The 25,515-nt window shown below is 32.7% G+C and overlaps 2 protein-coding genes and 1 long non-coding RNA gene across 4 annotated transcripts; 2 read left to right on the top strand and 1 right to left on the bottom strand.

The window, feature by feature from the left end:
* Window positions 1-7,595: 7,595 nt before the first annotated feature.
* Window positions 7,596-8,712, top strand: LOC107901116 (uncharacterized). The gene is made up of 2 exons (XR_001685139.2): window positions 7,596-8,185; window positions 8,455-8,712. It is a non-coding gene; the product is annotated as an uncharacterized lncRNA (long non-coding RNA).
* Window positions 8,713-9,721: 1,009 nt separating this feature from the next.
* LOC107901117 (uncharacterized) lies at window positions 9,722-14,823 on the top strand. The gene is made up of 14 exons (XM_016826993.2): window positions 9,722-9,964; window positions 10,419-10,467; window positions 10,557-10,619; window positions 10,726-10,777; window positions 10,877-10,950; window positions 11,029-11,159; window positions 11,364-11,549; window positions 11,688-11,805; window positions 11,895-12,034; window positions 12,185-12,301; window positions 12,389-13,063; window positions 13,695-13,817; window positions 14,544-14,620; window positions 14,791-14,823. Exons 1-14 carry the CDS (start codon window positions 9,722-9,724, stop codon window positions 14,792-14,794), a joined length of 2,052 nt encoding a protein of 683 aa, XP_016682482.2. The 3' UTR covers window positions 14,795-14,823.
* LOC107901119 (enhanced ethylene response protein 5) lies at window positions 14,618-19,100 on the bottom strand. 2 transcript variants are annotated; one of them, XM_041095720.1, is made up of 13 exons: window positions 18,717-19,050; window positions 18,478-18,614; window positions 18,265-18,358; window positions 18,085-18,174; window positions 17,902-17,967; window positions 17,502-17,591; window positions 17,365-17,421; window positions 17,068-17,129; window positions 16,365-16,452; window positions 16,057-16,133; window positions 15,902-15,976; window positions 15,710-15,815; window positions 14,618-14,962 (listed from the first exon to the last, which is right to left on the bottom strand). In XM_041095720.1, exons 1-13 carry the CDS (start codon window positions 18,882-18,884, stop codon window positions 14,957-14,959), a joined length of 1,116 nt encoding a protein of 371 aa, XP_040951654.1. In that variant the 5' UTR covers window positions 18,885-19,050; the 3' UTR covers window positions 14,618-14,956. The 2 variants fall into 2 exon arrangements, with proteins under 2 accessions (XP_040951654.1, XP_016682485.2); XM_016826996.2 differs by lacking the exon at window positions 14,618-14,962 and adding an exon at window positions 15,227-15,627 and having other exon boundaries at window positions 18,717-19,100.
* Between the last annotated feature and the right edge of the window lie 6,415 nt (window positions 19,101-25,515).

Below are 25,515 nucleotides of genomic sequence, written 5' to 3'. Positions count from 1 at the left end.
TATTTACTGACTCGATCATTAGAGAACGGGGTTTCGAAACCACCATTTTCAACACTACTAAAAATTAGACTGTTACAAGTAGAACACTTACCTCACATAAGTTAGTTTGTAACAATCATGTATTTATCTATATATTAAACTCGAGTTATGAAAGTACAAATCGTATTTCATTACTTGTCTATGACTCTCGCCTTTCCTTTCTGTTAGGATGGCCCAGCATCGTCTTTAGCTACATTTGATAATTCAGTTGTAAAAACGATAGTAGATTCAACTCATTCACATGAAAACATGATATCAAGCATGTTTTGCATTTTATTCATTTTATTCCCTATATTCGAGATACTTATATTTTTCAATATCTAACATCGAATCAAAATTTGATTTCATATTCTATCATTAGGAACATTATACTTTTTATCTATAGCATAATTTCATGAAAGCTTTTATTTTATTCAATTTAGTCTCTAATATCAAAATTAACTAAACTTTCAATTCTAAACTAATCTCGCTATTTTCTAATACAACTCCAACTAAATCTAAACTTAACAATTACATAACTTCTAATTTCAAGCTTAATTTCATCAGTTATTCTTAATGGCAACATGTTAAACATCTATCAATTGAAGAAATTAACACATAATTTAGCTAGATCAAGCTCCTATGATTACAATTTCATAAAAAAATTCAAAGAATTAGCTTGATTACCACAATAAATTGATGGCCAAAAGTTGATTAAGAAACTTGGAGGTTTTTCTTTCTTTTTAATGGTTTGGACGATTGAAGGAAGAAGATGAGTGATTTTAATCTAAATTATATATATACTTATATATACTTAAGATTAATTATTAATTAATCTAAATTAATCAAGTTTAATTCATTAATTTAATAAATATATATTAATCACAATTATGAAAATTTAGTTACTATCGTCATCATTTCCCACTATCTCAAAGTAAAATAATGGTTTATTTACCATTTTAGTCCTTTAGATAATTGCTAACTAAGTCCTCAAGTATTTTCTAAATTAAAACTCAATAGCGATTGGACTTTTACAATTTAGTCCCTAAGCTTTAATTAACAATTTCCTTGGTTAAATTATTTAACCAATCTTTAATATATTGCAATATCAATTCCGTACATATTCCTATTTTATTCTTACACGCACTCGATTTATGAAAATGGGATTCCGAAACCATATTTTTTGACATTGAAAAAAATTGGGTCGTCACAATATGCACCATACAAGTGTGTGGTTGGCCGTGTGGAGCACACGGACGTGTGTAATTACACAGGCAAATCAAGTAGGGCATGTGGGCCACATGGGCTATCTTATTAACCCGTGTAGGCCCATTTTGGTCTGTTTGTAGGGCTCATTTTGGGTCGAGAATAAGATTTTGAAATCAAATCTTTAGGTACTCTGTAAGTATATAAAACTGTAATTTTATGTAATTGTATGTTAGTAAGTATGGTTATGTTTACTAACTTCGTTTAAGTTTTGTGATAAATTTGTATTAATGACACTGAGAGCATGTCATATTTTTGTTTTGATAAGATTATATGTTGCATGACATATTAGTATGATAATGCATGTCCATTAGGGTGGGATATGATATGTGTTGGAGAAAGTGTGATTCTGGTAGTATTACTGCATTTCTGGCAGTATATCCACAATATTTGTATGGCAACTTAGCTGCATAATTGCTAAGTGGCATATGACCACGACATGGTGTGATGGATGGATGGGCTCGTGTAGTCCTATTTGGTGTGATAGGTTGGATGGAGATGGTGTAGTGGATGGAGGTAGGATTATTATATTCTAATTTGTTATTCTGATATTTACATATAAGCATGTTCTGTATGATTTCTGTATATGGGCCAAGGCACACACTGAGCTTTTTAGCTCACTCTGTTAATTTACCATATTTCAGGTAATCCTCAAACTTAGGATTTGGTAGTGATCCCGAAGCTCGATTCGGTTATTTGAACTTTAACTTTGTTTTGGATTTCGTTTACAAACTTTACGGACTTTTAAATTGTTTAATTTCAGGACATTTACTTTGGTTTTTGGGTTTTGCAAAATATACTTTTGATTAGTATTTTGATAAGTCAGTATGATTTATGATAAACTAAACCAGTCGAACGATTTATGGAATTTAATGATTTCCCCAAAAATAATAACTCTAAGGGATTTTTCTGCTGCAAATATATAATCAGAACATTGTGTTTTACGAAATAAGGAATTAAGGCAAAATGGTTTCTATAAACTAATTCTATAAGAAAATATTTCAAAATACACTCATACGTTATTGTGACAAACACTTTTTCTTGAAATTGAAGTGATCAAAGTTTTGGGGTTTCATTGTAACCTTCATAATTCAGTCATAACGTCTAGGTCGGGTATGTGATGTTACAGGCTTCCACTCATCCAAAGTATTAGCAAAGATCAAAGCCGAAGGATTTTTGTTACCAAAATTTGCCAACTCTAAATATTGCAAGGTTATGAGTTGAGTAGTACCAGACACCAGTGGGCACTGCTACTTGGCACTACTCATAAACTGTCTGAACACGTGCTATAAAATTATTTTTCTTAAACCATTTTTCCAACAATACTCTCATCTAAAGTTGTTGCAATAAACTGTAGCTTTTCATTTCTTTGCATCATCTACTATACCATCTTTTCTATTCAAGTATCAATGCTTTTTTGTTGATCCCCCCATATATTTTGAATTATTTATTCATGTGCCTACATAATTTCAAGTTATTTTTGAATAGTCGTGACTTGTTCTTGTAGTTGATTTAATCTAGTTTCATGTGTCTTAATGTTGGGGATCGACTTGTATAAACAACAAAGTAGCAAAAGTGGAGAAAGACGAACACGAATATTTTACATGGAAAACCCTCAAAAAGAGAAAAACCACTGGCAAAGAAGGCTTCAGCTTTTCACTAAAGAGTAAACAAATGAGAGTACAATATGGAGAAGATAACCTAAATGTACAACATGTACATTACTCAAAACTCCGAATACAAAGCTCAAAATACCAAAGAGAAAATTGGTAAATAAAACCCTAAACCTCGTAGGGTATTCACTAAAGAGGTATAAAATACTCTCCATAGTTACCACGGAACTCTCACCAAAACTAAGATGTGACTACACCTTGTCGTCCTTAAAGAAAAGAGGCTACGAGCACATCTTGATTAGCTTAACAAAATAGGGATACAATGACCCCTTTAAATAAGCTAAGATTAGAGTTCTAATCATACTAAAATATCCCATGAACAATTAAAGTCTACTTAGAAGAACAAGTCCTGCTTGAAGTCTAAAATGTAGTTGCCAAATAGGAGAACACATCGTGACGTTGTTTTTGCCTCGTCATGACGTCCCAAGCCACAATGTCATGATCCTCCTTGTCACGATGTTTCCATCTATTTCTCTAGAAATACAAGGCACACCCCACAAATTTCCATCTTCACTCGTATTTATCATACCTCTTTTTTCATGCCCCGTCACGGGCCAAACTCAAATTTTGCAGAATTTTAACCAAGTCTAAACCATGCTCGAACTTGGAAACTAAAAGACTCCTAGTTTTGAAATCAAAGTTGTATAATGTAGCAAGGGTCAATAATACCCAAACATGAGAGAAAACATTAACTCTCTCCACGTTGACTGTAACCCTCTGCGAACCATTCGAGTCTTTAAAACCAAAAGGGGATAAGATTCTTCTCTAAATCAGGCACATGTCTGACATCTAACACGACTCCACCGTTAATTGAATTATATGTGGAGAACAAAGAATCATCATCCTTGTGCTCGGCCACATCAGCTACCTCTGTAATTATTCAAAATTGCCAGAAACTAAAATTTGTGGTCTATAAAACTTCTCAATATTCAAAGACGTTGTTGTGCCATTGAACGAGTCAATCTACGGAAGCTGAATTTTAGCTTTAATATTTGTTTGCTGGGGATCAACCTGTATAAATAACGAAGTAGTAAAAGTGGAGAAGAACGAACACAAATGTTTTACGTAGAAAACCCTCAAAGAGGGAAAAACCACGGGAAAATAAGGCTTCGACTTTTCACTAAAGAGTAAACAAACAAGAGTACAATATGGAGAAAATAACCTAAATGTACATCCTGTACATTACTCAAAACCCCAAATACAAAACTCAAAATTCCAAAGAGCAAACTAGTAAACAAAACCCTAAACCTCATAGGGTACTCATAAAAATGGTATAAAATACTCTTCATAGTTACCACGAAACTCTCATCAAAACTAATATGCGATTACATCTTGTCACCCTAAAAAAAAGGCCTACGAGTACATCTTGATTGGCTTAACAAAATAGGGTTACAATGACCCCTTTAGATAGGCTAAGGGTCTGTTTGATTGATGGAATTGATTTTCCGGAAAATCATTTCCAACTTTTCCAGCGTTTGATTGGCGGAAAACATTTTCCATTTGGAAAATGAACTCCAAAACAAGGGAAAATGGGTTACATTTTAGGGAAAATGTCTTACCCTTTCAATTTCCGTAAGACATTTTCCGTGCTCTCCTCTCTATCGCCTCCTTCATTCCTTCCTTCATTTCCGGTAGAAAACTGCTTCTGTTTATCGATTTTCCAGTAACTTGCTTTTTTAATTATTCAATACTTGTTTTTTTAACACAATTACAAATAATTTATTTGATATTAGTTTTTTTCAATTTATAACTATTAATATTGTAGCTTAATAATTGAGTATTATTATAAATAAATCATTGCAATATATGTAAAAATAATTTAATATATAAAAATTTATTAATATATATTAATATATGTAAAAACAACTTTTTTGGAAAATATTTCCAGGAAATCTGCCAAACAGCCGAAAATATTTTACACAGATTCAATCAAACACCAGAAAATATTTTCCAGTAAATCATTTTATAGAAAAGTAAAACATTTTCCAGAAATCATTTTACGGAAAACATTTTACTAGCAATCAAACAGACCCTAAGATTAGAATTCTAATCAAACTAAAATATCCCTAGAATAATTAGAGTCTAATTAGGAGAAGAAGTCTTGCTTGAAGTTTAAAATGCGGTTGCCAAATAAAAGAACACGTTGTGATCCTCCTTGTCGCAACATTGCCATCTATTTCTCTGAAAATACGAGGCACACTCTACACCTAATCTACTTATTTTTGTTTTCCAGTAAATCATTTTACAGAAAAGTAAAACATTTTCCAAAAATCATTTTACGGAAAATATTTTACTGGCAATCAAACAGACCCTAAGATTAGAATTCTAATCAAACTAAAATATCCCTAGAATAATTAGAGTCTTATTAGGAGAAGAAGTCTTGCTTGAAGTTTAAAATGCGGATGCCAAATAAAAGAACACGTTGTGACGTCCCGAGTCGCGACGTTGTGATCCTCCTTGTCGCAACATTGCCATCTATTTCTCTGAAAATACGAGGCACACTCTACACCTAATCTACTTATTTTTGTTTTTACCTAAGTTGGTGTGAATAGATAAAGCTTTGATACCAATTTGTTATGAATCCAAGTAGTGGACTCAAGTTTGGTGAAGAATGAGAAATTTCAAAAGAGAAGAAAAGAGAATTGAAAGAAAGAAAAATTGAATTTCATTTTGATAAGAATTTATTACATTCCTTCAATATATTTGGCTTAGGTCATGTAACTAACCATAGGAAATTTGGACAGTTGTAAAATAGTACAAGGCTAACCAAAATTAGTTATTTATATATATGTATCAGTCGTATTCAAATTCAGCTCTCAGCTCAATTGGCTTTGTCTTTATTAGCCACTACCCTCTTATCTTTCTCATGAGTAATCTTCCAAAGGTCTTCATTCTGGGGCTTTGGGCCTTTCGTAGCCCAATTTGTGCCTACACCCTTGTTAGTCCATTCCTAACCCTTCACCATCTAGGTCGTCTTCTTAAGCTTTGTGTTCAAGCCCATATCCACGCCCGTTCTCATGGCAGGGTTTTGTGCTTTTCTTTCTTTTGTTTGCTTATTGTTTTGCTTGCCTTTTTCTTTTTTTAATTTACTTTCTTGTATCTGGTTTGAAATCATTGAACTCTTTTTTATCTTGTCTTGAATGAATGAAGCTTCACCCATTAACGAAAAAAATATTTACTTTTTTATTTATTTTGCAATTAATAAACATGAACAAAATAATAAAATTTTCAAATTTCATAAAGAATTTAAAGAAGGGATTCACTACGCTAAAATGTAAAATTAAACTTCAAAATATCGTTTCTATGTAATTTTAATATATTATTTTAAAATTTTATATTATTAAAAATATTTATAAATGGTTTAAAAATGTAATAATTTTTATATTATTTATTTTTAGTATCATTAGAAAAATTGTGCGGAGCAAATTCAACAATTTGAGTCGATCCTCTCTGTCGAAACCGTTTTTTGAAAACAAAAATTTTAGTTTCGACTTAAAAATAAAAACAAAAACTGGAGTCGCCACCGATCCTTGATTAAGGTGTGATCGGCTCACCTTAAAAATGACTTTGGTCTACGAAATTTGAGAAAATGGGCTCGGGAGTCAGTTACGCACGTGGAAGGATTAGCACCCTCGTAACGCCCAAAATTGGTACCAAATTGATTTTTTTTAAATGCCTTGGTGTCGAAAATTTGAAAAGATTTTAAAAGAAAACTTTTTATTTCATGAATGGATTAAAATGATAAGACAATTCTTATTTCAAAGAAATAAAACACCACACCCAGTAAGTTAGGGCACAATGTTTTTTAAATCTTCAAAATACCCGAATATTGCCTTTTTGTTTTTGAAAATTCTTATTTCGAGAAGAAAATATCATGACCAGTAAGTTAGGACCCAACATTTTGAATTCCCGAGAATAAGCTTTTATTTAAAATTTGTGAATTTGTTGCAAAACAAATACTTGGCTTTCTAAATTCATCGAAAAATAATCGCGATCCAGTAAGTTAGGACACGATCTTTCACGAGAATCATGAATGCCAAATATTTAAAATTTTAAAATATGATGGTTTTAAACAAAAAATTTTGACAAAACCAAAATATATATTTTTGAACGTGTGATGAAGGTTAATGCATAACATGAAATTTTAATTTAAATCATATGTATATATATATTTACAAAATAGAAAAATAAAATGTATAAGCATATACATAGGTAAATCGTGAAAATTCGCATACGTATATATTCAAATACATATATATATGTACAATACGTATATAGAGTAATGGGATACATGAAATAACAAAAAAAAATTATAATAACTAAAAAATGTATGTATATTATAGAAAAGGTTTAAATGAATGTTTTGAGTTATAAAATATAAAATGTGTATGTATATTTATATATGTATCGAAAAGCGTTAATATATATATACATGTATACAAAAATTATAAAAAGAAAATAATAATAAAATATGTACATGTACTTATAAAATATAAATAAAAATAAGTAAAATATATTAATAAAGTATGAGTATATATATGTATAAAAAATATGAAAATAAAATAATAATGCATATATATATATGTAAGATGCACATGTATTTATAGAAAGTATATGTATATATATTATATAAAAAATGCGTGTAAGTGTATAAAAATAATGATGATGATAAAAATAATGAGTAATATAATAATAATAAAAATAATAAAATAGTTAATGAAGGGTTAAATTGAATTAAAAAAGGAAAAAAAAAAGAAGCTAAATTCGAAGTAAATTTGAAAACAGGATCGCATTGAATACGCGCGCAAGGGTAGAGGACCAAAAGGGAAATAACCCGCCTCCCTAAAACGCTGCGCAGTAATGGGGACTAATTTGAAGCAAAAATAAAACATGAGATCAAAATTAAAATAAATAAAAAGTTGATTTAAACATGCTCATAAAACTCAAGGGACTAAATGCGAAAATTAACCATTTGGGGGCCAGAAAGCGCTTGCGGGTCGGGTCGACGGGCGGGTCTGGCCACTAAAACGGCGCCGTTTACCCCTGTTTTAAGTTTTTTTTTTTAAAAGAAAGAGCTAGGGAGATTTTCTTTTTCCCTGAAGCAAAGTCTGCTTCTTCTAGGGTTTCTTTAACCCTTGGGGGCCGCCGTTCAAGAGCTCCCCTCGGCTTCAAACGCCGTTTTAGCTTCTGATCGAGACAGAGAGAATAGCAGAACGCAACCAAGTCTGGTAAGTCCCTCTTTTCTCCTTTTATTCTTCTTACAAAACGAAATAAGAATGAAAAAAAAACGAAAATAGAAAACGTGATTCACCTTCGAAAAAAACCTCTGTATTCTCAGTGTTTTTCTTTTTATCCTTTTTCCCTTTTACAGATTTTTCAAGGCTTTAAATAGCCGAAATGAAAAAGAAAAATGAACAAAATCAAAAAGAGATCTATTCTGTTATTGTTGGTATATTTGCCCGATTTTTGCTCTTCTGTTTTGAGTTTGCTGTTGCAGGTATTGTTGGCGCATGGAGCGGTGCACGCTGGGGAGGGTCGTGGCGCGAGATTCGCGGCGGTGTGCGAGGGTGGTACTGGAGACTGCTGGGGCTTGCGGCGTTGGGGCCAAAGCTGCTAGGGTTTTCGGTAGAAAATTTGGTTAGTGGGCTGTTGGGGTTTGGGCCTAGGTTTAGTTTATTGGGTTGTTTTACTATTTGTAAGGCCTGGACCATTTGGGCCGATTACACTCTCAATAAACATTAACAAATTTATTGAATTGTTATCGTTTATAAGCAAAAATTTTAATACTTGACTAAGGGTGGGTTTGGATGGGTAGTAGGATGCAGTGCGATGCGTTTAGTTTATTTTTTATCTCACGTTATAATATCGTTATAATATCTAATTTCACTGTCACTGCTATTTTTAGACTAATAATAGGTAAATGCACTGTCCATCCAAATCTACCTTTAATAATGTGGGATATGTTGTTTTCAAATATCCCTTATTCTTAACGATGAAAACCTCATTTATTTTTAATAATAAAAGATAGTTTTTTAATTTTAATTTTTACCAAATATAATATCACATTGTAGTTTGTTTCTCATTGGTCTTGTTTTTTTAATGTCTATATTATTACTTTGAATATCTTTTAACGATAAACTAATTTTTAACCCGCCAACATTTTTCAAATATTTCTCAACACTTACAGATGAACTAGAGATAAAATTATACTAGTTAAAAATTTAAATGATAAATTTGGACCATTCAAATAGAATAAGGGTGATAATTTCATCTTTATAAAATAATAATAATAATAACCACATTTAAGTTTACAATTAACTATATGTAATTAACACAAAACTTATATGATATGAAAATTGTGTTCTCGCCAAATATGTTTAATTTAATTTTCTCTCAGTTCTTCATGTCTAACGTCCAAAACTTTTTCATCTTTCCTTTTTATTCTCAAAATTTGCTGTTAATAATTTTGAATGAATTATTTATTATTTAAACTTTTAGAAGTCATTCTCAACAAAGAGATTATTCTTTTCCCTCTTTGCTTGATTTTCGAGTAGTTATGTTAGTCTAACTATTCATTTTTATTGACATATTTATTTTTAACTCACAATACATTCCAAGTACTATCAAAAGCTTTTAAAAAATAAAACATACATGTGTATGTGACACTTACATTTAGGTCCCAGTAACATAGATTGTCTGACCTTCTTTCTTCCTGTTGCAGCATATATGTTTGCAAAGGCAAGGAAGGAAGAAGAGTTGAAGCAATGCGGATAACAAACAGAGTGAAACAAAAGCAGATTTATCTTTTGCTCCAGAGACAACTCCATGAGGTAATGACAAACCACCAATGTTTTCCGGTTGTTGCACTATCTGTGAAGGTTTTGGACTCCATTCCTGAATATCAGCAGAGAATGGAAAACTCAAACCTAATGATCCTGAAGAAAATCAAGAAAAGAATTGAAGATAAGGCTGTTTCCAAGCAATTTATTCGTGCAGAATCTCTATGGGTTTGTCCAATCTAAACCCATCTTCCTTTTTTTTTTCCCCCCAAAATATAGAGAGAAATAGTTACTTATTGCTCCTGCTAAGTTAGTTGCCTTGATAGAGAGTAATAAGGACCAGCAAGCAACTGGACCAATTGGCTCTATGTGAGACAAAGGATAGAGATCGACTGCCCCAATTTCCCTGCTTTATAAATGAGTCATAAATAATTTTGAAGTAATGGGGCCCTTTATGTAACCTTGCCTTCAAGTCCAGCCACATATGTATTTTTTCAATTTGAATTTCTTTTGAAAAAAATTGAGCATACATATGTTATACACATTCATATCCAGAAAACGTCTTCCTGATAAACAATGTTTTCCTTTTAAGCTATCCTTTCAAATTATCAAATTTGACATGATAATGCTAGTTTTAGTCCCTGGTTAATCTCTCTTATCATCATCATCTCTGCTTTTCTAGTCTCACAGAAAAGATTCCTCTCAAATGCCAGGAACCATCCAAGTTTCAGGTACCAAGTTTTGTCTTAAATGTAATTCCAATATGGCAGTTGAAGTTCATACTCCTTTTTCAAGACTTCCCTCATTGAATTCATTTCAGTTCTGGATTTCAAGGGTCTCCATTCATCGTCATCATCATCATCATCAAAAGTATCAATAAAAGGTAAACCAATCAACACTTTCATGTCCAAATTTTCTTATCTTGAATGGCTATATTCTATACACTGTGAGAAGAAAATTTTACCAGTGAGTTCATCTTCATAACGCAGTTTCCAAGGGAAAAATAGAGTACCAGACTTGGGACAAAGGGGAATTCTCATTGTAATGACTCTAAACTTTGTTTTGACATCCTTTGATTTTGCTGTGTTTTAAAGTTGTGAATTTTGCTATTGAATTCCAACATGTTTTGCTATTGCTCAGTCCATTGACAACCCTTCGTGACAATTTGATTATAACAATACAAGATGCAGAGGGAAACGAGATTTCTCATACAGGTTTGTGCCTTTTCATTTTCCATAAGCATTTAGAATATTAAGAGTTAGTCTGAATGAAAAAGCTATGGCATGGGGCAGGACTTGAAACCAGATTGGTGGTTGAGAAAGGTGTTTGGGATGACATATTTCACCTTGAAGGAGGTGGGCATGTTCATATGAAGTTGCAGTTTTTCCTCAATGAAGAAGAGCGCCAGCGAATTCGGATAATGGTATTCTTTTTCCCTTGCTTTCCTTTTGATGCAATAAATGACTGATCCTACAAGATTCCTTTTATGTGTGCATTAAACCATCAGCCAGTAATATGGGATGCACTGCATTAAGCTGTTTGATAAAATGCATGCCTATGGTATCCTGATAAACCTTATTCCTTTCCGTGGCGCTACTAAGTTATATATTTCTGAGATCATTTTCAGAGGGAATCTGCACTGAAGAAGAAACATGAAGAGCTTTGCAATAGTGGCCATGGAAGTCCCAAAAATGCTTCTGTTAGTTTTAGTGAAGCCAGTCAACTGTCTGTCCCCTTAAACAACCCCAAGGATGCCAAATTTGATATCGACAACAGAGACAGAAGTTATTCTATTCAGAAGCAAAAGAGCACAGTTAAGGGTTACTTAGCATTACACTAAAAACCCTTTTTCTCTTCACTAACAAAAGCCTCAAGTTTTCTTAATGTTCATTTCATATGGATATTTAGAATGACAGAGATGTCCATCTAACTGAGTTGTATGTTTCACCAGGATTCAGTTCCTTCAGAACTAGAGAAGCATAATAACTCAAAGAATAAGCATGAAGAGCTTCGTGATAGCGGTCATGGAAGTCCCAACAAGGCTTCTGTTAGTTATAGTGAAGTTTCAGGTTTGATATTGCGTACTCAATTTTCGTAACACTTAATCAATCCTAGATGGCCTTTTTCTTGATGTATTTAAGTGTTGCCTCTTCTGAAGGATCAAAAGAAAGTTCATTCCGAAGTGGATTGCTAGCCAATGAAGCCAATCAAGTGTCTGTCCCCTTAAACAACGTCAAGGATGCCAATTTCGATATCACTAGCAGAAACAGAAGTTCTATTCAGAAGCAAAAGAGCACAGTTAAGGATTACTTAGCATTACAGTAAAAACCTTTTGATCTTCACTAAAAGCCTTGAGCTTTCTTAATTTTCATTTCATTTGAATATTTAGAATGACAGAGATGAAAAGCATCAGACATGTCCATTTAACTGAGTTAAATATTTCACCAGGATTCAGTTCCTTCAGAACTAGAGAAGCGCAATAACTCGAAGAAGCCGAGACCTGCAGAGAAAGGCCATAGCAATGTAAAGAACATGATAAATGCATTTGAGGGTAGTCTATATCAGGTAAAGTGAGCATGTTGCTTAAAATTGTCCATTTGTTATTGCAACTTAGACACATGATTATGATCACTGGAACTTGATCTGTGGCAGGATGTGAGACCTTCTATTAAACCACCACCGAAAATATCTCAGACGAGAAAGATAGGAGCCAACTCTTTTCTAGTAAATTCACATCTCAATGAAGCTGAGACAGAAAAGATCAAACCGCCAAAGGTAACATTAGGAACAATCAATAGGGAAAAAGTGCAGACATTTGGTTCAGTGGAACCTATATATGGGGCTGCACCATCCAAAGAAAGTGAGCAGTTGAAGGATAAATTTAAAGTTAAACAAAGAGAAAGTGTGGTGAAGGAAGAGAAGAAATATTCCAAAGATTTCAAGAGAGCATCAATAACAGAAAAAGGCGAATTTTCTCAAAGAATCCTTGACAAGTATTCAAAAGGTAACCAATCTTGGAACCTGTTTTCTGCAAAGCAATACTCTAGAAGAAAATCGGTAACAAAGGAGGGTAGAGAAGAAAATTTTCAAAAGGATCCACGAGAAGCTGAAGGAACTTCAAATGGAAAACGAAAATCAGTGGCTATTTGGAGTAATCACCATTGTTCCATTGGTAGCTCTGGCCTCTGGATATTTCCAGGTGAAGCGAAATGCTCATGCATAACAACTGGGGCCAAACAAACAATGGATCAAATGGGAGGTTTTTGCGATGAAGCAAATACCCACCAAATAAATTTGAGTTCTTGTGATCCAAAAAGCACAGGAGAGGTTTGTAAGATATCCCATATTTTCTTAAGGTTTTACTAATATTGGATAAATTAATTTTATTATCTCGAGTCACTTACATTTATCATGTTTTACTGCAAATTATGTTCTATCTGATTAACTGCAAGGCTTTACATATATATTACCGTGCTTGAGCTCATGTTCGGAAATATAACTATCAATATTGAGTAATCCTTCTGTAGCATACAAGATGAAAAATGCATCTTGATGGAATAAAAGGCTTAAGGAACCAATATTGTCACTGTGTCAAGCATTGTACTGAATATATACCTTAGCAGATGTTACAAATAAGATACTAATTTGTTTCCCTTTTTGGGATACACCGCTTATGAAGGAACAGTTCAGAATAACACAGTTAAAACCATATATACATATATTAAGTTTGTCATCCTTCCTTAGTGGACATAATGCAAGGCTGGAACTTTCTGATGCATCTGTATTCAGATGGTCTAAACTACTATTATCACTCTAGGATACATACATATACATATACATATATATCACGTTCTTGGTTTGGTAAAATAGCAGCCTGCTTATAAACTATATGTTTCAGGGAAAAGGGTCACCTGATTAAATTTGTTCAAATGTCTTCAAATTTGCTTGTTATTTTCAGGCTAATGATGCTGATGCTGGCACTGCTGTTGTGGAGAATGAAGATGGGAAGACTTCTGAAAAGTTAGGACGAAGGGTTGAGACTTCCATGAATCCTGAGGAATCCATTGGACCTTTTGGAAAGGTTATATTTTTTGCTTTGCTATTGAAGTAACAAGATATATTTTCCCTTGCAAGAAGATAATGGTTCTTCTTCCTATGAAGGTTGTCATAATGCAAAGCCTTCATATTTTCCCCTCGACTTTTATATGATTTCTTTTTAGCATAGAGCTAGTGAGGGAACAAACAAAAAGCTCAACACATCTAAACAACAAAATATCAGTGAAATAGCATCTAAAACAAACATATACATTTAAGCATCAAAATAACTAACACAAGGACCATATGAAACACCATAAAACTAGACACCAAAAAAACTTATCTTAGTTAACACCAAAATTGTATGATATAGCTTTTATGAACAGATGAGACTAGTATTATGATCAAATGGCAATGTTTTTATTGCTTCATTGTTGTTCAAAAAGTCTTAAGAATTATAGCATGGTTTTCTAACGAGTGTTTATAGCAGCTGGACAAGATCATAATGTGACCAAACAATTAGTTTATGGTCATGGATGCATATTTGCAATGATCTGCAATTAATTAAAATCTACCGAAATGACAAAAAATTCTCCTCCATTTAATATTTAGAATTCCATTGAAATTTGAATCATCCTGTTATTGTAGTCTCTTCGTTGTTGTTGTCGTCATCTAATACCTTATAGTATAGTAGAGATATAAATAAGTTGTGAATGAGCTTCTTTCTGCAAAATGTCACTGCTAATTTTCTTTTTCCTTTTCTTTACTCTAGGTGATTAAAGTCGTAGTCATGGCGGGCTTTGCAACTTTGGTTCTCCTAACAAGAACATACAGGCATTCATGTTTTGTGTAACAATCTACCATCACATACTGATACTGCTGGGATTACCTTTCTTTACAAACTTTGCACCAAAAGATGTTTAAATTGCATCGCAAGCCTAAATAACCCAAAATAAACATGTAAAAGCTACATAGTATGCCTAAGCTGATTATGTATTGCCTGTTTTGTGAACTTGCAGATGAAGTCAGCTGCTAAGAAATTTGTTTCCACATTTGATCCTTTTCTTCTATTTTCTAGACTTAATCCTCTTCCAGTACAACAAATGCTAAAGGAGCATGTTCAGTTATCGATTGTAGTTCTGAGTTTACTTGGAGGGGGTCGATATCACCAGGTTCTATAATGGTTCAAACCTGGAGCACGAATAAAACGAATGGTATACTTAAAGCACCGAGATAAAAGAAATGTAAATTTGTTATCAATTTTCCATCTTTTCCATTCTTCAAAGGTAAATTTTACCGTTTGTAATTATATTAAAATTGCATCATTTTCATCCTTAGTGAATAATTTGCTCATATTCATGCATAAATTGTTGTATAATATAAACAAAAGTTACTATATTGAGGTATGTCCAGGTTGACTTATGACTTCAGTATAAATAAATAAAGTCAATGGAATTAAAATTAAATAATTATCTAAATCTCTATTTTTTTTTATTACAATCAATTGAGTAAAAGTTTATTCCTGAGGTCATTAAACAACAAGATAAGGAAAACGGCCAAAAAAGCTTTCTATTGATGATTTAGCTAGGCCTAAAAGGAATGGTTAATACACTGAAAGGTCCATTTCTCTATTAAATTCATCATTTTACTATCAAACTAGCCTGCATATAATCATCAAAGCTCAAAAGTTTTAACTTCTATATTACCACTACAGAGAATTATGTTTATGAGTTAACAGGCTTTCCATTTAATTTGGGGAAAGGGTCTTGCTTGCTTAAAACTACCACTTTGCTCTTGTGAGCAAAGTACCCTTTCACAAGATTTTTGTATATAAGAATGGTCATTATACACTCAACCTGCAAAATGGAACAAAAAGGAATGGTAAATTCTCATTACCAAACACAACTGTAGGGAAGACTGTAATCAGAAAATACATACCTCGTCTAGATCCATGTCCATCTCAAGCCATTTCAATGCTTTGACAATTACTTCCAACTTCAACTGGTGAGCTTTGCTTGGGTCCTTTTGCTTTTGGATGAAGTAACTATGAGATGAGAATGTTCAGAGTCAATATTATGAGCAGCAACGATTCAAAATATCATGAAGGGTCATTTCGTGTAAAGCACTTACATTTTTTTGACCAATCTTTGGTAAACTTGGAGCTCGAGCTTCTCCAGGACAAGGTACACACCAGATCTCAAAAACCTTATAGATGGGGCGAAATAGATAGATCAGTCTTAACAAGGTGATTTCATTATTAACAGAATTGTGGAAGATAAACTTACTGGTCTTCATGTTCTTGGAGAGCATGCCGAAGAAGACGGAGATCACCCCTTTTTAGAGCTTTTACAACATCATTGTACTGCAAATACAACCATTTCTAATTACTAATTTGATGCATTGAAACAATAGCCAAAGCTTTTAGAAAATAAATGCAATTTTCCTTTTTCATTCATCTGATTTTCTTTTGTTCCCTTTAATATTAAATCACACCATATATACATCTCCAAAAAAAGGCCAGAGTATAAAGCATCTAGATGTACGTAAGGACTACATAGAAAGAAAAATAAGTACAATAAGAGAGAAACTGTACCTCAAGGAGGTTATACTTCTCTAGGAGGCAAGTTTTAGGTAAGATGCCCAATGAAAGCTTGACTGGTATCAAGTATTTCAATATCATCCTACAAAAATCAAACCAAATAAGAAGCAAGAAATGCTAAAAACTAGACTTAACCTGCTACCTCATGTCAAAGTTTGATGCAGAAGTAAGATTATGTAAAACAAGTTGCTCGACAGTTTAGCATTGATTTATATTTATCCAGTGAATTTGAATGATGACGATGTTACTACAGTTCTATCATTTTCCAAGCTCTAACGTCAAAGAATCCACAACTGGGATTTTGGATTACATTGAAGATAGAAATCACTTTGTATGAATATTAAAGGAGTTCTTTTAGTACTGAAAGAAAAATTAACTTCATCCACAGCTAGTTCGGATTAATTTTGATACTTCCATGAATATAATAAATTGAGAGGAAAAAAAAACAGAATGACATTAATGATAAGTTGAAAAATCGTCAAGAAATAGATTAGAAATACTAGTTGAAATGAAATAAATTTGAAGCATATGTGTTTGAGGCAGTTACATTAAAAGAGGAAAATTTTCACCTAGTTGTCAAATGCCACATTAGACATCAAAATGATCAATGCAGCTACAACTTTTAATAAGGCAGTTATTATGACTTCTGTACCATGCAGATGCAAGATATATATACCAAAAGCACACATAAACAAACCTTATATTTGCTTCTCTAAGAGGGTTGCAATGTGTCAAGGCATATGATAATTTATGGTCAGCCTGCCCAGTCAAACAGCATATAGGACAAAGAGTAAGTTCCCATTATATTGAATTTCTTCTCACTCTTAAAACCAGATAAAATTAGTAATGAGAAGCTCGGGTGCTAGATATAAGCAGGGTCCCAAGTCTAAATGATTAATCATGTTAGACAAACACACGAAACACAATCACAAATGAAGTTTATATCTCAAAAGGAAAGAAGGAAAGCTTTCTCCATGGAAATTAGATCACTTACAGCAGGAAAATTTTCATTAAAAACTTCCAAACGCCCAGTGTAATACATGTAGGTGACCTGGAAAAGGAGGAAGCATTCATCAAATGGATTGCCGTTTGTACAAATGGAAAATTCCAGGGGGAAGATAAAAGATTTACCTTGTCTCTTCTAGGAAATTCTTCAAAGTCAAAAATACGAGCAGTTTCAATACTTCTTATTACACTTCGACAGAGGTGTACTGTACCAAGCTGCAAAATAAAATTTAATGTTCATACGCAGCATAGTCAATTGTGCCTTTCTCAGCTCAAAAAGAAGATACTCATAACTGATGTTGGGATGGAAAATCATTTGAATTTCTTTTGTTGTGCATGGTGGAGAAAGAGAACACAGTATCCTAGGCCGGGGGCAGAGAAAAATCTTAAAATGCTTCTTAACCTCATACCTAGTTCTAAGCATTCAATCCATTTTCCAAAACCAAATTCACCATAAATATAGAACACCAAGCCAAAATATTATGTGCAAAGCAGAAAGCTAAGTTAGAAGAAACATAAATATCACCTTGAAGTAGATTTTAAACAGTTGGCAAGTCACATATAATGCTCCGACACGTTTTGGGCCTTTTCCCTGGAATCCATGTGTCAGAACCAACAATTAGGAACAATGGCAATTAATTCAGCAAATGAAGTCTAAGCAACTTGATAATAGGCAGATAAAGTATTTTTAGAAGACAAAAGAACCTACAGCGAGAACACCAAATACTTTCATGAGGAATGAGCCAGCTCCTTTCAACTTCTCAGGGGACTTTCCATTAGAAGACAACTCTCTATCAGCCTACAATTACAATATCCCAAACTCAATTTACATAAAATTCAAATTGTTTTATGAGAAACCATAAACTACAAGGTTTTGCCATCAATATACCCTTTCAGCAAGAACCCTAATTTCATAAGCAATAACATACAAAGCCTCCAATGCCCACGCTGATTCCCAATTTCGAAACTCCTGAATAAAAGCACTGCCATTACAAGATTCCAACAATTACCACATTGCATAAGCCTCTCTAATTAATTAAAGAAAAGACTGAACAGTATCTTGAAAACCTAAAAAAAAAATAAACGGAAAAAAGTAAATTACTTTGCAAATTTTTCAAACGCATGGTAGGCTTCAACCAAGTTTCCAAGTCTGTAGCTTTGCAAAGAACGAAAAAGCGGGGCCAAAATCTCACCAAACTGGGAAAACTTATCCGATTGTTTTATCAATCTATTAGCATCCTATCACAAAGAAAAATGGGAAAATATTCAAAATTTGACAAATTTCCTTTGACTCCTTAAACAATAGATAACAAGAACAAGAAAAGAAGAAGAGAGATAGACCTGGAAGAAGTTTAGGACGTCAGCAAGGGAAAGGAGAGAAGGTGAGTTGGAGGAGAAGGAAAAGAGCTGAGCAAGGGAAGCTACATCTTGGTACGAAACGGCGTCGCAGAACTTGTTTAGGTAATCTGTGATTCTTCTGTGGGCTTCTCCCATGCTTGGGTACGCCATTGCTGCGCTAACGTTTTGATTCTTGTGATCTTATCAACCAATATTTATGTATAAAAATTGTCTTTCTTGATTAGCTGCTCTGCAACTTCAACACTAGTTTGTAGTTTCCCACCTAGCTTTTAAATTACAAAAATAATCCCTTCGTTTATTTAAGGTTGCGTTTTGGTTACCGAAGTTTCAATTGCTAGGTAACAGCTACACAAGTTATCCATTCATAACAATTTGATCATCATGTCATCACTCGACTTTAAGAGTGGGATATTCATAGTTGGGCTAAAATCAAATTAATCGATCAAACCGATCTAATTCGGTTAATTGATCGGTGGGCAAATTTAGTTTAGTTGAAGATCAGTTAATGATTTTTTTAAATTTTGATTATCGATTAATTCAGTTCGAAATCGAGTAATTAACCGAATTAACTAATTAACCAAAATATTTGTTGTTTTTAAGACTTATGTACTATTTGGTTGTTAACTTTCAAGACTTATGCAGTGTTTCTATGTTTTATTTGTTGTTTTTACCTCTATTTAAAAAATTTTAAACTATTAAATAAAAGAAAATGAACATTAGCAATGTATTTTTTATATGTTTTATACTTATTTAAGACAAAAACACGTAAATTTCATTTAACTGACCGAATTAATCGAAATATTTCGATTTGGTTAATGTATTTGAAAAAAAACTTCGATTCAGTTAGCAATTAAAGATTTTTACATTTTGGATAATTCAATTAATAATAATTCGGTTTGGGTATTAACCAAACCGATTGTTTGAACATCCCTATTTAAGAGTGTAACAAGAATCACAAGTGATGTTAAATGTTGATTGGCTTCCATGTCATCTCCACGTAATTTAAACATGTTTTTTTTTAAATTTCTTTATATTCTTTTTTTTCTTTTCATTTCTTTTCTTACCGTCTATTTTAGAGCTATCCAAGGGTCAAGTTACTCGCTCAAGTCCAAAAGCCCTCTCGAAATATGGGAGGGTTTAAACACGTAGACAAAACCTGAAAAATGAACTTGAACAAAAATACAAGCCTACTTTCTAATAAATCTAGTTTTAGGTAGAATTTTTAAAATTCGAGCTTAGCTCGACCCGATTTGTAACACCCTTAACCCGTCTCCGTCGTCGAATTAGGGTTTCGAAGTATCACCAAGCAATTCCAAACAATTTATATCAAAATGTGTCATTCAATATTAAGTAACGAAAACTCGTTAAAAACCTATAAAAAATGCAATTTGGGCCTTAAATTGGGCTTTCGAGGCCTTAAAAATGTTTAGAAACAATTTGGGACTAATTTGAAACAAATCAAAGGTTTTAAGAAAAAGTTGTAAAAATGTGAAAACAGGGGTCACATGGCTGTGTCCCAGCCCATGTCCTCACCCGTAACTCACTGAGTAGGGTTACACAGCCGTGTCGCAGGAGGTGTGCCAGGTCGTGTAACTCTCTGACTTGCCACACACGGCCATGTGCCTCACTAACTTAAAACATTAGGAATTTCACAAATGACACACGACCGTGTCGCCAAGCCGTGTGACATTGATAGCCCGTGTCCCAGGCCATGTGCACCAAATTTGACCCAAAAATCATGCTATTTTAAGATCAAACCATACCTATTCCACCACTCCAATTATGTACACATTCAATAGACCTAGGCACTACTCCAACACACCTAAATGTACCAAATCAATCAACCTGTTTCATCCAACCAATATGTCATTCAAAGGCACCACATATATACATTAAACATTTATTCTAAAATATGATCAAAAGACCTATTTTATAAGACATTAAGCAAATAAGCATTTCATTATGACTAAAACCACTTCATTCAAAAACTAAACATCAAGGTGTTCATATATGCATTATATATGTATACTTGTTTCATCAATACAAAACATACCCTAAGAAAACACACATCTCATTCAAGAACTACATCTATCAACTTTTCAAAACCACATATTTATCTATATATACATGCCACTACCCAAAGATACAAAAACTACCAACTTAGATGGATAGTGTGAGCCTGTTGGTTGATCCTTCCAAAGAGTCAGCAATGATTATCTACAAAACAAGCCACAAAAACCCGTAAGCTTACATAGCTTAGTAAGGACATAGTATAACATTTAATCTAAATACAATTAAACACGATTCACATTTTATTTGATTACTAAAATTTCAAGAATACAAATGATGAGATTATGTAACTATATAATGTTCTCAAAGATACCAAAATAAAATCAGGAGCATGTATATGCCTTCAAGAGTACCGAAGTACTAACAGGGGCATGAATGTGCATTCAGGGGTACCGAAGTACAAACGGGGGCATGAATGTGCATTCAGGGGTACCGTAGTACAAATAGGGGCACGAATGTGCATTCAAGGGTACCGAAGTACAAACAGGGGCACGAATGTGCATTCAAGGGTACCAAAGTACAAACAGAGGCACGAATGTGCATTCAAGGGTACCGAAGTACAAACAGGGGCACGAATGTGCACTCAGACATTAATTATCTATAAACATATTAACTAAAGAACAATAATTTAAGAATACAAATAGAATTTTGTGTACATATTGAAATACTATGTACTTACCTATGATTTAATTCCAGTCAACACACAGGGACTATTCCGCTATTTTCCCCTTTCCTCGGTTATTGTCTTTTTTATTCAAGTCTTGATCTATATAATAATTAAATACAATATATTAATCTCATACACATTTCACATTCCATTCAATACATATGGCCCTTAACTTTTCATTAATTACACATTTTCTCTAAACTTTTACACTTTTTGCAATTTAGTCCTCTAACCCAAAAAAAATCAAATTAACCGTTTTGTCAAATTAAAAAATATAGTCAAATAATCTAGGCCCTAAAACAGTCCCAATTATACTTCTAAATCACCATCAAAACTTGAAATTTTGACATTTTAACAATTTAATCCTTAAATAAAAAACTAATAAAAATTACTTCTTACAACAACCAAATACCACAATCAAAACTTCAAACACATTACTATCATAAAAAAAACCAAAATTCATCAATGACAACTTCTAAAATTTTTAACAGATTCAAAAACGAAGGTACGAGTCAGCTGGACCTAGTTGCAACAATCTCAAAAACATAAAAATCACAATAAACGAGTTGGAAATTACTTACATGCAAGCAAAGAACATAGTTGAACCTCAAGCTTGATAAAAATGGTCTTTTAACACCCTAATTTTTGGTTGATTCCTTATGGAAGATGATGATACTAATTTTAATTAGTTTTCTTTAGTTTTGTTTTATTACATTACTATTTTACCCTTAAATTTAAACTTATAAATTAACAATTAAAAAGGTCCTTAACCGTCCATCAAAAATTTTATGGACTAATTACTTCATAAGTCCTCTTTTATTTGATGGTTAAACTATCAAATCATTATAATTCAATTATGTCCAGATTTTGAACCTTTTTCAACTTAGTCTTTTTTCTTAAATTAACTATCTAAATGTTAAAATTTTCAATCCAAATTTTAATATGACACTAACGACTCCGTAAATATTCTATAAATAATATTTATGAGTAGACACGACAAAAAATTGTGGTCTCGAAACCACTGTTCCGTTACCACTGAAAAATGGGCTGTTACACAATTGCATATAAAATATACATTATATATTATATTCATAAATTTTTAATATATAAAAACCAACCCAAATTCAAATGTTTTTAATCTATAGTCTAAACCTATCTTAACCAAAACCCAGAGCACAACCTGAACCCAAACAACTCCTAAAAGGAATATAGAAATCTAAGACACTTGCCAGACCCAACTCATTTAAACCAAATAAAAAAAAAACTATAAAACTAGCCTAGGTGATTACTTAAAGGTTTAAAGAATTAAAGGCTAGTTTAGCAATGCTTTTGAAAAGTGTTTTTAAAAAGTGTTGTGAAAAAGTGCTTTTGAGAAGTATTTTTGAAAAGTTTGGTTTAAGATTTGAATGTTTAACATTGTTTTCAAAAAGTGCTTTTGATTAATAAAATGTCCATTTTAGAAATGGTATTATCAAGTAACAAATATGCATTTAAATAATATTTAAATTAGTTAATATTATTATATTTTAGTAAGAATATAAAAAATAATTTATTATAACTTGTTGTTAATATTTAATATATGAAATATAAATTTTAAATGTTTTTAAGCAATAAATATTAATTATTTATAAAATTTAATTAAAATATATAAACTATATTTTAAATATTTAAATATAACCATTAAATATTTTTAATTAATAATTTTAACACATTTGTAATTAAGCACCAAGAAAAAAAAAGAAGGAAAAGTATTATATTGTTGTAGGGGTGAAAAAGTAATTAAGCACCAAAAGTGCTTTTGGAGAGAAAAAGCTAAAAATTTTAGCTTCTCATTTTCAAAAGTGCTTTTGAAAAGCTAAAAGTGCTTTTTTTAAACATTACTAAACAAGCCCTTATGCATAAGAAGGGTGAAAAGGAAACGTTAAGACAAGATTGGTTTAGTAAAATATTTTAAGTAATTCAAAATTCAAATAAAGGAATAGTCAATGCTTCATTCAAAAATGATGATAGCTTAACATTATTTAGAAGAACATGATTTTTTTGTTATACATTTAGCTTTCAGTAGCGATGGACAAATGAAACCAGACATATTTAAATAGGACCAGGCCAGGCCAAACCCAAATTACCGATATTTAAATGAGGATGAACTTAAAATAAAAAACCATGTCCATATTTCGAGTCAGGTTGAGCCTAAATAGAGAAAATGTTTAAAAATAATTTATTTAGGTTTGATCCGGTCCAACCCACAAACAACTCTAGTTTCTCTCTTTCTTTTTTCTTTTCTCTCTTCTCTACCCATTACAACCCTAGCCACTGTCATCCAACCCGCCATTGGAATGATGTGGCTCAAAAAACTTTAGAAGAAAACAAAGAGAATAGAAGATAGAATGAATAGAAGATGAGAGAAATCAGGAAGAAGAATACTTGTCTACTTTCTTGCTTACCCTTTTCTAGTTCTACATAGCATAATAAAGGAAATAAAAACAATAAGGAAATCAATTTAAGAGTTTGTTACAAAACAATATAATCGTTGCTGACTAAGCCACTTATCCAATAAGCCTCGTTTCATCTAACTACTACAGCAACGAGGCTTATTGGATGTTTAAATGGCAAAAAGTGGTCAAACTTAGTAAGGTGATCTACTACTACCAGAATGACAGAATTCCCTTTGGATTTTGGAAGCCCTTTTAGAAAATCCATACTAATAGAAGACCAAGTTCTATTTGGTACAAGTAAGGGTTGTAACATACCAAGCTTGGCTATAATTTCATCTTTACATCTCTGGAAAATTGGACACTCCTTAGCCCACATTTTGATATATCGAGGCATTCCTTTCTAATAAAGTAGAGAAGCCATCCTTTTTCGAGAAGCTTGGCTACAAGAGTGGCCTCCTATAGAGCTAGCATGAAAATGGTGGAATAAAACTTGTCTAAGACTGTCATCTTGCCAACAACAAATTTACCATTCCTTTTTATGAATTTGCCATCCCAGATGAACTTAGGTCGTTGAACAGGCTGGTGCTGAACCTATTCATATAGTTTGTGTAATCTGCCATCAGATTGGTACAATGTTCGAACTCTTTCCAACAACTTAGAGACCACAGTGCTGCTAGTCAATTGCCATACTTGTCCTTCCAGAAGTGACTTGTTTCAAGAAAGAGCATCAGCTACAACATTAGAAGATCATTTCCTTTAAATGACTTCATAGTCATACCCAACATTTTTGAAACCCACCTCTGTTGAAAAAGGGTTATAGCTTGTTGGTCTGACAAGAATCTCAAGATTTGGTGATAAGCCCTTATTTTAAAATGTTTCCCACCAGGTAGGCATTCCATTTTTCTCATAGCTAACAAAACAACAAGCATTTCCTTCTCATAAATGTATAATGCTTGGTGTCTTACCCCTAAGCTTTTGTTGAAACATGCTATTGGTTGACCCTTTTGCTGCAAGACAGCTCCAACCCTAAAATTAGAAGCATCAGTGTCCACATAAAATTCCAGATTAAAATTAGGTAACACTAGCACTGGTGCTAAAAAAGGACCTCTTTAAGCTTTTGGAATGTTGTAGTGGCTTGTGCATCTCAGGACAAAGCATCCTTTTGTGAGTAAATTGGTGAGAGGTCAAGCTATAATACCATATGTGTGATAAAATGCCTATAGTAACCTAAAAGGCCTAGGAACCCCTCAAGTCTCTTATGCAAGTAAGAACTGGCCAATTGGCCACACAATCAACCTTAGTTGGATCCATAAGAACAATTCCTTTGGTAATTACATGGCTTACGTACTTAACCTTGTTAGTACCAAATGAACATTTGCTTTGCTTCACAATCAGTTGATCTTGCTTAAGAATCTGAAATATTGTCCTCAAGTGTCCCAAATGTTCCTCTCAAGTAGTTAAAAACATCAAGATGTCATCAAAGAATACTAGAACCGACCTTCTCAACAAAGGCTTGAAGATTGCATTCATAAGGGCTTGAAAACCTGATGGTGCATTGGTAAGGCCAAAGGGCATCACTAAAAATTCATAATGTCGTTCATGTGACTTG

The sequence above is a fragment of the Gossypium hirsutum genome, chromosome D06 (genome assembly GCF_007990345.1).
Source record: "Gossypium hirsutum isolate 1008001.06 chromosome D06, Gossypium_hirsutum_v2.1, whole genome shotgun sequence".
Lineage (NCBI taxonomy): Eukaryota > Viridiplantae > Streptophyta > Magnoliopsida > Malvales > Malvaceae > Gossypium > Gossypium hirsutum.
This window is presented reverse-complemented; position numbering and strand designations above follow the sequence as displayed.

Excerpts from the sequence above, each read along its gene's own strand:
- LOC107901117 (XM_016826993.2), top strand. The coding sequence starts at position 9,722 with ATGCGGATAACAAACAGAGTGAAACAAAAGCAGATTTATCTTTTGCTC. Across the intron at positions 11,160-11,363 it reads GCCAGCGAATTCGGATAATG|AGGGAATCTGCACTGAAGAA; the intron begins GTATTCTTTTTC and ends GATCATTTTCAG. Across the intron at positions 11,550-11,687 it reads TTCAGAAGCAAAAGAGCACA|GATTCAGTTCCTTCAGAACT; the intron begins GTTAAGGGTTAC and ends ATGTTTCACCAG.
- LOC107901119 (XM_016826996.2), bottom strand. The coding sequence starts at position 18,884 with ATGGCGTACCCAAGCATGGGAGAAGCCCACAGAAGAATCACAGATTAC. Across the intron at positions 18,175-18,264 it reads TTAGGGTTCTTGCTGAAAGG|GCTGATAGAGAGTTGTCTTC; the intron begins GTATATTGATGG and ends TTGTAATTGTAG. Across the intron at positions 15,977-16,056 it reads CTCCAAGAACATGAAGACCA|GTTTTTGAGATCTGGTGTGT; the intron begins GTAAGTTTATCT and ends CCCATCTATAAG.